Genomic DNA, 14,538 nt, shown 5'->3' on the forward strand with positions numbered 1-14,538 from the left:
ATTGCTGTTAAAGATATTTTGCACGTTTGTATCAAATTAAACCATAAATGAAGTCTCTATATAGCTGCAAAATCCAAAATAGCAAATTTTGGCCCTTTAAGGGCCATAACTCTAGAACCCCTGATGGGATCTAGCCAAATTTTGAAAGGAACCGAGATATTATTCCAATACAATTTGTTTGCAAGTTTGATTAAAATTGATTGCAAAATGTGGTCTCTATCGTGTTCATAAGCCAAAATAGCAAATTTTGGCCCTTTAAGGGGCCATTACACTGGTATATATGATGAGATCTGGCCAGTTTTCGAAAGGAATCGAGATATTGTGCCAATACAAGTTGTGAGCAAGTCTGATTAAAATTGATTGCAAAATGTGGTCTCTATCGTCTTCACAAGAAATTTGTGGACGGACGACGACGGACAACGGACGAGGGGCGATCACAAAATCTCACCTTGTCACTACGTGACAGGTGAGCTAAAAAGGGCATACATTTTTATATTGTTAGGTCAGAGTTATGGAACCTGGCACTGTGAGGTCATTAACAATAGTTAATATTTTCAAGTTTTACATCTATAAACTGTTGAGAAACTAGCTTACTTGCAAGTCAAGTCATGATACCAAAATGTTCAGTACTAAATGAGATACCTTTTTATATATTTCTAAGTGGAAGAGGGATGAGATTTTCCTCGGCCACTCTAGAGTTTCATAGTCAAGAAAAAAATATTCCAAATTACTTCTTACGCATGCCTGCGGATTAAGAGATTTAACGTTTGAAATACAACCAAACAGGAAAATTAGCACAGGCTAGAAGTTTTTTATACAAGGCTCATCATAGTAGTAAATCAAGTTTGACATTTCTGACGAGAATACACACATATCAAAAAGGTGACAACACTCCCGAGGCTATGTTTTTGATAAATTGGAAAAGGAATCATTGTGGATAATTATTTCAAAATCCGCCTAACAGTTTATGGCAAGAGGATTTTCAAAATTTCCACTAAATACATTAAGGAAAAAAGTGACCATGTCACCAGCGGCCATGCTTTTTTACAAATTGAAATCAACTGAACAATCTTGGTAGCAAAGGAACATTTCCTCACGTACTTCCCCTGACCAAATAAGGGCATAATTTATAAAAATGAATTAATGTTACTCTGTGACGTCATGTCAAGAGGCATAAACCTCTAGAGGAGTGAAAGCATTTTCATCAGAAGTTACAGTGAAACCTTCTTGCATGCAAAACTTTACTGATGCAGACTCATAAAATGCTGTTGTTTTTTTCTGTCCGGTATAGTAACACTAACACAATTTATGTCAAATAGTTACTATTTCCAGCATTTAATGGTGAAGGAAATCCCTCCGAGAACTGTTTCAGGCATTCTGAGTATAACCACCAATCTTCCATAAGCCAGCTAGATGAGATATATTCATTCCTTTGGCCAAAATGTTCTGTAAATAAGTATTAAATAAGTATTCCACCAAAATGTGAACATTCACACTCCAAGTGCCATGTGTATAATTATGAGTAATTTCTTTCAAATGTTTGCAGTTTGTTCAGTTTTTCGTCACGCAAACACAGTGCAGGTCATGTGATCACTTTCCAGCTTCGGACATTATTTCAGATACAGACGGGCACCAGGGAAGAGCCCTCGGCTACCATAAATCTAGTTTGATAGCTTCTTCAAATGACGATTCGAGCTCAAACTACAGAGATCAGAGGAAAATGATTCTATGCAAATAACCTTATCCTACATTTTACGAGCTTCATAAATATGTGTTAGATTGATTCAATCCTTTTATATGTTTCTGTGATATGTTAACTTTTAGCCTACTAAATTTCTAAAATGGACTGGTCCATCATTCAATTTGGGCAATACTATTTAATATTCGAAGGGGTGTTCACTGAAAAATTATTGACTGAATACCATGATTGTACAGGCCGATCTTGGTCTGCACTGGTCACAAAGGCAAAATCTCCGAGATAGGCTAAAATTTAATCTTTGTATAATAATTTATCCATTATGTTTGAAAGCATGGTGATATATTAATCAAATAATAGCAATGTTTGAAGTGCATGATTTATTTTCACTGAAATAAAATGTTTTTCATACTTCTACACATCAATTTTTGAATGGATTGTAATGCGAACAGGTGGAAGGTGATGTCAGGTTAGCAAAATAAAGCAGTTCTTGTTTTCGTAAATAAACTAGTATATGTTTGAAAACAATCTCATACAGTGAATACATTGTATATATATTGATAGATAATTATGTATGTATTTCAAAAGAAACCATTGTGTATAATATTATGTTAAGTAACTACGCCCTCTAGTGGTCATGCTTTTCATAAGTTTAGAAAATATCCGCCATTTTGCAAGTTTGCAACCATTTCGCTCACTTGAAGTAAGTGTGCAACCACTTCACGTTCTGCCCCTTGGTTATACACACGTGTATAATATTAAGTTCAGTAACTACGCCCTCTAGTGAACATGCTTCCGCGACTGAACTGATCTATGACGTCATCAAAATGGCGGTCATGTTTGAAAATATAATTTTGCGTATCTTAAATTTCACATAAGTTACACCGCAATATTAAATATTTTTATATTTGATTTTCATCCTGGAATATTTGTTGTCAATATAATAACAATATTGAAGTATAGTAATAATTAAATGATGTGAAATATTCAAACTATATGTTTCCCCATCCACTTTACTTGAACAGATTGTTTCTTTATTTAATGTATTTGTTTAATGTATATGCTAGCTATACCGTCGAAATATACGAATATCATCATATTCTAATAGTGCTGCGGCTTTATGTTTGCTTTAAACTATCTCAGTGTGATATATACATGTCAATTTCGATATCAAACCTCATTCTCTGCTACACCTGAACATTATTCTATACCAATGTGCTGGTCCAGCATTCGTATCGCGTTAAACTGCACAAAGATTTTAAACATCCGCCCTTAATTAAATGTAATGATTAGCATTCATGCAAATAAGCCCCTACCTTTATTCTAATGTTTCGTTGCCGTTTTTAATTTGATAGAAGCCTTTCAAAGGTTAGGATTAATAGTTTCCATAGGATCTCAAAACTTTATTGAACAATAAAGGAGTCTTTGCAGCTTTCTTAGTCGTGCCCTTAAAAGTTAGGCTCTTGGTTCTTTGACTTAAGACAAGTTGTTGAGTACATTGGTGTAATTATACTTTAGATTTGCCTTAATTTTATGTTTTACTTAATATGATCTAGTATTTTTTCGCTAATGTTAGAGCCTTTCTTAGCGGGGATTTTATTTACATTGTGTTGTCTAACTTGTTGAAAATAGGGTAACTGCGAGGTTGGCATGCCCTAAACGCGTTTAAACCCCCCAGTTTCCTTTATATAGGTTACTGACCGTTCCAAGGCGGTGCCCCTATTTTCAACTGGTTTTCTGTCTGTCTTGTATTTTGTGTTGCGTATGTTGTCTTGTTTATAGTTAGCGTTTCTTTCCTCTTTCTCCTCACTCCCCCTGTCGCCGCCATCCTTTCCCCTTGCAATTGCGCTCCCTTGTTTTGGCATCCCCTCCCCCTCTGGGCTTCCGAGAAATCTACCCTTACCTATTATCTTTTGAACAATGAAGTTCCCATAGTCCATTGTTTCCATTGTTATTGTCATTTTAGAATATGTCGGCCATTTTAGCCTAGTCTGTGGCAAGCAATGTGCGAGAAAGAAACTTTTCATGATGGATATCACGACTGGGTGATGAAACATTTGCCATTGTCTGGCATTCTGATTTAATTCTTGAGAGTTCTGGGATAATTCTATCCAACGGCTGTCAACAGCATTTTATTACATTCATAACCGTTCTTTGACAGAACTGAATTATTGCTATCACAAATGTATTCTCTCTGACATTATTTGTCAACGGCAAAGAACGTATGTCGACCTTTTTACAAAAGTTCTTGAAATATAGACACCCTAAGTAGAGGACGGTTACTATATTATATATTATTAGCTGATGGGCTAAAAGTAGTCTATAAGTTTTAATGCTAATTGTATAATACACCGACTGCAACTTGTAAATGCTATAATATTAGCTAATACCTTTGACCACACTTAGCTGCAGTAGAATTGTGAATGTGTAAGTACATGTTAGGGTCTGTGACGAGTTGAGAACGCGATTGTCCGTGACATGTTCATATTCCACGGTAAGACCCGGAATCAACCAACGCAGAAAACGTGCAATGAAATAGGTATGGGCTTCCCAAGAAGATCTAGATTATCAGCAGTAACTGTAACTCATTCTGTCAGTACCAGGGCTAAGTGTCATTTTCACTTAAAGAATTTAGCTGTAGACGAAAGCCTTTCCATCCAAAAAAAGTGATTTGTTATGTATTCGTTCCATCGAAAATAACTCAGTTTCTTAAGATTGGGTGGTTATTTGTATTTGTCAAGTTATTTAACAATAGATTTTAAAATATCTATATTATCTGCATAGGCATATTTTGTGTTAATTGTCGAATTTAAATGTATTTGAAATATTAAGATTGTAAGACTTTTGAGTTGCCGTTTGTAATTTTTCACCCACAGAGCATTGATCTATTTGAACAAGTAATGTTGCGATTTTCTTTCTTGACAGAAAACAGGCCTTTTTCATGAAAGGATCAACATAACTTCTAGTTAGTACCAGGTGCGTATGTTTATTTTCAGTCTCATACTTACTCGCCGCGGCCTCTTTACCAGTATGTGATCATCGCATAGTAGAAAAGACTATTGTATAAGCGCTAGGACACATTTAACCACTGTACGTTTAACATATCATACATAGATTCCATATCGTGCAAGTTTTGCTTCTCGGGCTTAGTATTGGTGTGATCAGACATTTTGATACATCTTTACAGATGTCAAACAATGGTATTTACAAAAGATTTTAATCTTTATCAATAAAATATTAAAAGCAAATTTATTGATGTGTTTCATTCAGAGGTAAAAAAATTCTGTAAAGATTTCATATCCTCCACAGACATAATGTCAGTTTTCAGTACATGTTATGTATATTTTATGGAACAGCGTCATTTCATGGTTTACACATTTAAATTTGTCAATAGCGCCGATATATGAATGTCACAACAACAGCAACGAATGCAGGAAGTAACTGCTTGTTTATTCTATAGTTGTGTCCATTTTTAAATAGAAAGACAAGAGTTCGCTCGAAAGCAAGTAAAGAAATCACTCATTGATTCAAATATTCTTGAAATAGTCCACATGTAGAATTAAATTAGAGTGTATTAATATACAATTATTGAAGGGTTGTTAAAGTTAAAGTCACAGCGGGGTAACGGTGTTTTTAGTGTTTTTTTTTTTAATCAAATAATATTGTTTTCAGTTATAAAAGATTAATATTATTAGATATCAACGAGATTCTATATTTTATTTACATTTAATTACGAGGCATGATAGAAATGACTTCATCAAAACATTTGTTTTTTTCCTCATTCCATCAAAGATATACTGTGCACAGTATGTACATACTTCATCATAACATATTGATTTAAATCTAGAAAATCCCCATCAAACGTCTGTATGTTTATGTGCATTTGTGTTAATAAGTAGAAAGACGAGCGTTCACTAGAAAGAAGCGAGTTCACTTACTCAGAAAGATTCGTGAAATAGTCCACATGTAGAGTTATATTACAGTACCCAAATATACAATATTTTGAAGAGTCGTGAGTTCAAGCCCCGGCGAGGTGACGGTGATTTTGATTTTAAGTTACTTTTTCAATTAGGTAAAATTATTATTACTTGAAAAAAGGGGGTGGGGTACTTTATAAAACATATACTATCCCTTTTAATGTTATGGGGATTTCAGGTCTGACAGGTTAATACAAATACATGGTGGTATCAGTATTATATAAGCATAAATATCACAAACAAATCTCTTTCATTTTTAGCTCCACTATTCGGAGAAAAGGGGTGCTATTCTTCTCGCCCCGGCGTCGGCGTGAGCTTTCCTGGTTAAAGTTTTTCGGCAACCTTTGTTTTTCTTGGTTACTATTGCTTATATCTTACTATAACTTCATATTAACATTGTTCAGCATGAAAACAGAGTATGTGCAGGGGCTGGGCCCATTATACCCAAGGTCAAGGTCACCAAGGTGTTATACTTAGGTTATTTTAACGTTAATGTTTTTCGAATTATTTTCATGTTAAAGAAGAGATTTCTTATTGAGACATAAACTCATTTTACTGTCAAATCACCAAATAGTGAACGCGCTGTCTTACGGACAGCTCTTGTGATAATATTTTGCTATTTCAATGACACATAAAAATGGTTCAAAATGGAAAGAAAAAATGTTTGGGTCATCATTCAGCTAAAAGATATATATTAAGAAAAGAACTGGTGAATTTTGATATCTTTAGCTCTTTTTGATTCTCGATAATATAAAGTGCCATTTTGAAAACTTTTATTTTCAGTTGTAGCTTATCATAAAGATCGTCAGAAAAATATCAGAACCAGAACTAATCTATTTAAATAGATATTTACAATTACCGACCCCTATCCAGTTCTGTATCTAACATAGATTTTAAAAGGCAAATGCCAGCCAAAAGTAAGTGTGATTTTTTTTTTTCGCAACAAGTAGTATCTGTTTGAGTTAGTGGTACATTATTAGCCATAACTTGATGATTTAGCATTTATTTTCGGCATAAATTTTGTTCGAAGGAAATATTCAAAGATATATTTTTCAAATTGGCAGATATCCTGAAAAAAATTACAAATTATTTCCTTGGAAAGTTTAAGTTTTCAATGTAGTTCAGAGCATTTACTACCACCTAATGAAACAAAGTTTTGTCCAAACAGGGCACAGCAGATTTAAGCAACCTTAATTTTATTTCAAGGTCAAGGTGATCTGTGACTGACTTATAGTTTAAACATCCCTGTCTGCTACCCCTTTCCTTAGACAGACTGGTAAATCTGTTAACACTCAATAGGGAGTGCTCAGATCAGTGGATCGCGGGATCATGGGTTCGATCCTTGGGTGATTTTTAAAAGACATTTTGTCTGAAATCATTTGTCCTCCACCTCTGATTCATTCGTGTGGTGAAGTTGGCAGTTACTTGCATAAAACAGGTTTGTATAGTACAAATCCAGGAACACTGGTTAGGTTAACTGCCCTCCGTTACCTAACTGAAATGCTGTTGAAAAATGATGTTAACCCCAAAACAAACAAACAAAAACCTGTTCACATGTGTTTTCATTGGGTGAAATAATATCATGCCACTTATTGAAAATTTGATGACTATTTACTGAGTGTTCGAATTACTGGAATTCTGGTAAATGACAAGACATACAAGAACGCACATGATATGTTCTAACTAACTTTGTTAGAAATATGTTCAAAAGGGTATAAAAATTTGTGTTGCATGTATTTCAAAAGTATTTGACTAGTAATCATAAAACATAAGATGATTGTTATAGTATTTGAAGTTGCTCACCTGGTGTTCTGTTAGGATTTCCTTCAGCCATAACAGAGTTATGGTACTTCGTGTATTGAAAAATACACACAAAGTGCATAAAAGTTTGTGTTGCATATACCTTAAAAGATATTTCACCTAGAGTCATGAAACCATGTAGGAATATTATTCAGCATGTGAATTCGTGCACCTGGATTTTTAGCTCACCTGGGCATGCCTGTCATCTGTCCTACCTTCTATACTTTTCCTCAACCAGCATTTCCTCTGAAACCACTTGGTGGAAGTTAATGAAACTTGGCGTGGATGTTCCTTGAGTGGTTCTCTTCCAAATACCGCTTGGCTGCACATAGGGGCTGCAAGAGCCAAAAAATAGAAAAAAATCTTCATACATCAATTTCATTTAACCGTCTACTAGTATCAAGATTGTTCAAATTATTCCGATTATTAGAAAAACATGGTCGCGAGAGACCACTTGTGTGACCCTCAACCAAGATTGTTCAAATTATTTTGATTAATCATAAAACATGGCGACCAAAGGGACTTTTCCCTATATGTATATAGTGGATACTTTAAAACTTTTCTTGTGGAAACTGCTCATCCGATTTTGAAACGATTCCACACAAATAGAGTTTTTGTTTGGCCCCTTACCATGATTGTTCAAATCATTTTGATTAAGTAAAAAGAAAACATAGTGATCTGGGAACATGGCCACTTTCCCCCTATATGTATATAGTGGAAACTTATATATTTGTAGTGGGAACTTTAAAAAGTCTTGTGTGATTTTGTCATATCGCATTATTCCACCAACATCTTACTACACCTCACCCCACTCTCTCTCTCTCTCAACAAACACATACACATTACCTACCCGGATTCACTTGCCGATCCTATTTTGTTAGTAGTGTATAACAATCGGTTGGGGAAAGTGCCAGCAGCCCTGCAGCCCCTCACGTGACTCTATGACGTCATCAATGACGTTCATTCCAAAAATCAAAAGAGAGTAGGTGAGTCAATCGGAAATTCCCATGACGTCACCTTCCCATGATTCGTGTCGTTCCTATATAAGAAAGGATCAGACACAACCTCTTTCAGTTGATTTTAGAAGTTTTAAAGAGAAAGCAGCCAAGAGTTATTAAGTGTGAATAAGTGTGATTTATAAAACGGATAACTTATCTTTTATAAAACGGATAGTTTAGTGTAATAAAACGAATTATAGAAGTACTATGTTTAAAGAAATCTGGTTGGAGGAATGTGGTGTGTGTTTCATGGATAAAATATTTTATTTCATTAATCAATGTGCCTGTAAAAATTTAGTCTGTAAAGACTGCTTTGATTGTATTGACAAGTGTCCTTTTTGTCGACACTTGATTTCAAAATCAGACATAAAGCAAACAGCGCCAGCCCAGCCTTTCAGTTTATTCCTGGAGCCAGATATATCAAATATAACACCACTACCTGGAGTATTTCCATCTTCATCTTTAAGCCAGGATGATGCTAGAAAAGCTAAACTGAATTGGAATTTTTGGTTTAATCAATTTTATGGGAGAGAAATCATGAGACCTTACATCCTTCATTCGTTTAATAACGATCACATACATCTACTTTGGAATACTGGGAGATTTGATGATCCTGACGGAGCGGGAGTATGTGTTAACAAAAAGGCAGCCTATTATTTTGTAATAAGACAGTTGCAAATATTTCAAGCATCTGTTTAAGACATTTTTCTTATTAAATACGTTTGCGGACAATGGTTCATAGACCCAGTGATACCGCCTTCCTGCTCCATACATGTTGATACACGTTCCAATGTTCACTAAAGGTGATGCCTTTTGTTCTGAATATAATAGACTGATACGTCACATTATGTTACAAGCCTTTAAAAGCATACGTTAAGCTATATTTCTTTATTTTAACGTAAGTCATCAGGAGAGCAACATGAACGAGTGCCCCGAATGTCATCAAGATTTTTCCAGAAGGGATGTCATGTTAAGGCATCAAAGAAGCAGACATAAATCAATGTGTAGTGAAGCGTATCCGCCGACGCCGTTACAACATCCATTTACCATGATGATCTCTGGCCCAAGAGGTAGACACTGTAACTAAAAAATTGAAACCGGATTTTTTAACATTTAGACTCCAAATATATATTGCTAAGTGCATCAGATAATATAAAAAGAATATTAAAATGTTGTGTGTTATTTTTTAAAAGAGATATTTACTCCAAAAAATTTAGTCCAATAACATTTTTTGAAATAGGATAGACAACTCCTGAATGACTATCTCATCAAATTTGCTGATATAAAAATTAACTTAGGTATTTTCCCGGATACCCTCATTAAAGTCTGTTTCTTCATTTCATTCAGACATGGAATGTAAACAAATCCAGGAACTTCTTAACAATACAAGGGCAACAAACAACCTTTTTTATTTTCCTTCAGGACAGGTGCACATGTTAGGTCATACTTGTAGTTAATAAACCAACATGTAAAACAATTATTTAGCTCATCAAAGAGATGAAGACTATTAACTTCAATATATTTTATTATCTCCCTTCATAATATTTATCATCTACATTCTACATAATGTTTTATGAAATTACCTCCCTTTTTCTCATATAAGTTTTCTTATATTGCAATTTAATCAGTCAGTATTTTTACCTTAATTTTCAGACAAATAAATATATATTTTTTTAATCTATGGTAAGATGAAAAGCATATATAATATTGAAGAATACCATAAAAACATTTATCTCACATGAATGCAAGAAATACACAAAAAATAATGTTGAGCCTTGTTCCCAATGACAATGTTGAAAGATGGCAGAACAGTGAGATAATATCTATTTCAAGTAAATAATTCCCATATTAACTTATGACTACAAAAATTTAAAGTATGTTGTTATTCCCATTTCAGTCCAACATATATTAAGAAGTAAATAATACAAAGACTGTATATCATTTTTTTTAAAAATAAAATTCCACCAACATAATTTTTCTTATTTCTTTTATCTTGATTATGTAGTGTACTTACCTGGAATGATGAGATATCTTAAAATGTATATTTCTTTATTCCCCTAGATGGAAATAAATTAAACATAGAAACAAAAACACAAAAAAACATTTATACTAACCAAATTGTAAAATACTTAAGTTTTGTTGATGTTAGTAATTATATGTTGAGACATCAAAACAACATAGAAATATATTAAACTGAAAAATTGTGGAACATCATTTCTAGATTAGATTAGACTGTATTATACAAATGGTTATATGAAAATATGTGACAAATCTGGTTGAATAGAATATTAATTAAGTTATGGTAAAATTTTGAACTGCTTTAACATTAATCTACAAGTGATGAATGAGTTAATTTAACCATAATTTTGATATTTTATGCATTTAATTAAGAAAACTATAACATATAAAAAATGACTCACAGACAGTATAAGTTGCTAAATGACTGTGTCAATCTCCACCACAAATAGTATGAAACTTCAAAAGTACAATTATATGTTATTCTTTAAATTAGATTGATCACATTTTAAAATTTCTATGAATGCAATTGTTAAATTAATACTTGCTTCTTACATGCATGGCATAATGGAAATAAAAAATGATTTAACAATATATGTATACAGTCTTGTCATGAACACATTCTGCACAGATGATAATACATAGAAAAGTCAACATATTTCATGTATGGGTCCATCTCAGTTTACAGCTGGTGCATGGACGGTAGTGGAAATTGTCTTCAGAGATTTGGTCACATCATCACAAGTTGTTTCGGTTGTCTTCAGATTCTTGGCATTCTCTTATTGCATTGCCTTTGCTGCATCTTCTGCTCGTCTCTCCAGATCATCTAACCTTTGGTTTATTTCTTTCCGGAATTTCTTGATATCTGCCAGTACGTCTGCCAAAGAACTGTTTGAATTGCCTGTCGTTTTCTTCACATCTTCTGACATCTTGTGACATTGGTCAGTAATGTTATCTATGACTTTCATGAAAAGTCGATCTGCTTGCTTTGATGTGTTAAAATGCTCGATGGCGTGGTACATTATCTTCAGAGATTTAGTTACATCGTCACATGTTATTTCTGTTGTCTTCAGATTCTTGGCATTCTCTTGTTTTATGGTCTTTGCTGCATCTGCTTGTCTCTCTAGTTCATCTAGTCTTTGGTTTATTTCTTTCCTGAATTTCTTGATATCTGCCAGTACGTCTGCCAAAGAACTGTTTGAATTGCCTGTCATTTTCTTCACATCTTCTGACGTCTTGTGACATTAATCAGTAATATTATCTATAACTTTAAGGAGGTCGTGGTATTCTTCACTGTTGATGATCTTGGCTGAAATGTCGGGTATGTAGTTGACTTTGCAAGATGTAACCGTGTGTTCAAGCGTAACACAAACATTGCAGAGCAGTGTTTTATGGTCATGGCAGTAGAACTTGATCATTTCTCTCTGATGTTTAGGGCAAGGTGTTCTAAAATCAGCAGGCATGCTAGTATGATCATATGTTTAAGAAACTTGAAGAGTTTTTGGCATACTTTCATTATCAAGGAGAGTATGATGTTTTGAAGGTTTATGTTTCTCGTGAACTTTGAAACACGTTTCGCAAAGATATTCCTGGCAATCTATGCAGTAGCTATACGCAGGAAGTCGTGGTCCGTCCTCGTCACAGGGCTGACAGTAAACTTGAAAATCTTCATCAGAGCTTGTTGAAGATGTTGGTAAAGTCTTTTTCCCTGGTACAGCCATGTCTCCACTGGAATACGCTGGAAGTATAATGTTGAAAATAAAATTGAAATTAATGTTGGTTGTTAATAGATATAGAACAAATGCGATACTTGGCACTATAAGCTATATTAAAGTCTAAATATGACTATTTAAAAGTCGCCTTAGATAGGCAGTTATCTCGGGATTCCATCAAAATTCATAATGTATCTGTTTTAAAAGTCATATATCAGTAATTGCCTTCCCCCTGCCTTATATATCGCGCATATTACATAGCTTTTTTGAGTACACATTTGTGATAAGTCTGGCATTTTAAAATATTTATAACTTGGACATAAATTGTTAATAATTTGTTTACCTGCATTAGGACTATGTGGGGGATTCCAAACATTGCTGAAAGATAAAAATATTATTGATTCCTTCTATGATTTATTTGGTCATATGATAATGTTAATATATTATTCCAAGAGTTTAATATAAATTTGACTGAGACAGTAAGTACCTCCGCCTCTTATTGAGATTGATATGGACTTTGAAAGCATAACTTAAGTTTTTGTGTTAAATAAGAGCTGTTGGAATACGACAATACTCGACTATTCAAAAACCATATGAAGAAAAATATTAAAATAATGAAAACAGAACAGCAAGCACAAATACATTTTAAATACTGCCAAACTTCGTTAACTCAAACTTGTCAGGACCGACAAAAATTGTTTGGGTTATCGTTAGTCCGAGTCATCAAGCAATATACATAATACAGGGACTTTGTCACTTTTTCACCTTTTAATGATGCTTAATGAGACAAGTACGAAAAATTGCTAAGTCAAAAAATGGGCATAACTTGAAATAAAAAAAATTAGTTATTGGACGTGAATATTTCACGTCACAGCAGTAAACAAATTTCAATTAATTGCTTCAAATGGTTACGTAGATACCAGCTTAGGTCATTTCATTCTGATTAATAGTTCTTCGTAAAATTTTCAATAAAAGATGGAGCGAGCGATTGGCTGTGAATTTTTGCATTTACAGCAGAAATGACTGATACACACAAATACAAATTCGTGGAGTACTTCGTTACTGTTGAAATATAGCAACTATTCCATTTTTAAAAATAAACACCATTTTGTCAAATACTATGTTTTAAATGTTTTCGTTGTTAATGTTCAAAGGGAACTCTCTGTTTCAAGAAGAGTTGATATTATTTCATAGGGTTTAAAGTTGTACTCTTCGATATCATGTGCTAATATATGCTGGATACTGTTTTCATAGTATTTGATCATTTTCTCAGCAGATTTCAGTTCCATGAAAAGTCTGTCAGCTTGCTTTGATGTGTTAAGATGCTTGACAGAGTCGGACATTGTCTTCAGAGATTTGGTAACATCATCACATGTTGTTTCCGTTGTCTTCAGATTCTTGGCATTCTCTTGTTGCATTGCCTTTGTTACATCTTCTGCTCCTCTCTCCAGTTCATCTAACCTTTGGTTTATTTCTTTCCGGAATTTCTTGATATCTGCCAGTACGTCTGCCAAAGAACTGTTTGAATTGCCTGTCGTTTTCTTCACATCTTCTGACATCTTGTGACATTGGTCAGTAATGTTATTTATGACTTTCAGGATGTCATGGTATTCTTTACTGTTGATGATCTTGGCTGAAATGTCGGGTATATAGTTGACTTTGCAAGATGTAACTGTGTTCAAGCGTAACACAAACACTGCAGAGAAGTCTTTTATGGTCATGGCAGTAGAATTTGATCATTTCTCTCTTATGTTTAGGACAAGGTGTTCTAAAATCAGCAGGCATGCTAGTATTATCAGATGTTGAAGAAAGTTGAAGAGTTTTTGGCATACTTTCATTATCAAGGAGAGTATGATGTTTTGAAAGTTTATGTTTCTTGTGAACTTTGAAACAAGTTTCGCAAAGATGTTCCTGGCAGTCCGTGCAGTAGCCATATGCAGGAATTCTTGGTCCGTCCTCGTCACAGGGCTGACAGTAAACTTGAAGATCTTCATCAAAGCTTGTTGAAGCTGTTTATAATGTCTTTTTCCATGATACGGCCATATCTCAACTGGAATATGCTGGAAGTATAAAGAGTGAATGTAAAATTGAAGTTAATAATGGTTGTGTATAGATACAGAACAAATGTGATACTAGGCTCTAAAAGGTGTATTAATATCTAAACTTTTCAAAATATGGCTATTTAAAAGTAGCCTTAGATAGAAAGTAATCTCGTGATTCCATCAAGGTTCATAATGCGTCTGTTGTAAAAGTCGTATATCAGTAATGGCCTGTCCTCTGCCTTATCTTGCATATTACATAGCTTTTTGTTTTGAGTACACATTTTTGATATGGCTGGC

General features: G+C 34.0%; 1 protein-coding gene across 1 annotated transcript; it reads right to left on the reverse strand.

Annotated features, from left to right (window-relative positions):
• Positions 1-11,266: 11,266 nt before the first annotated feature.
• Positions 11,267-11,701, reverse strand: LOC128553205 (uncharacterized). Its single transcript, XM_053534327.1, has one exon. It carries the CDS (start codon positions 11,699-11,701, stop codon positions 11,267-11,269), a length of 435 nt encoding a protein of 144 aa, XP_053390302.1.
• Between the last annotated feature and the right edge of the window lie 2,837 nt (positions 11,702-14,538).

This window comes from Mercenaria mercenaria, unplaced genomic scaffold (genome assembly GCF_021730395.1).
Source record: "Mercenaria mercenaria strain notata unplaced genomic scaffold, MADL_Memer_1 contig_3585, whole genome shotgun sequence".
Classification (NCBI taxonomy): Eukaryota; Metazoa; Mollusca; class Bivalvia; order Venerida; family Veneridae; genus Mercenaria; species Mercenaria mercenaria.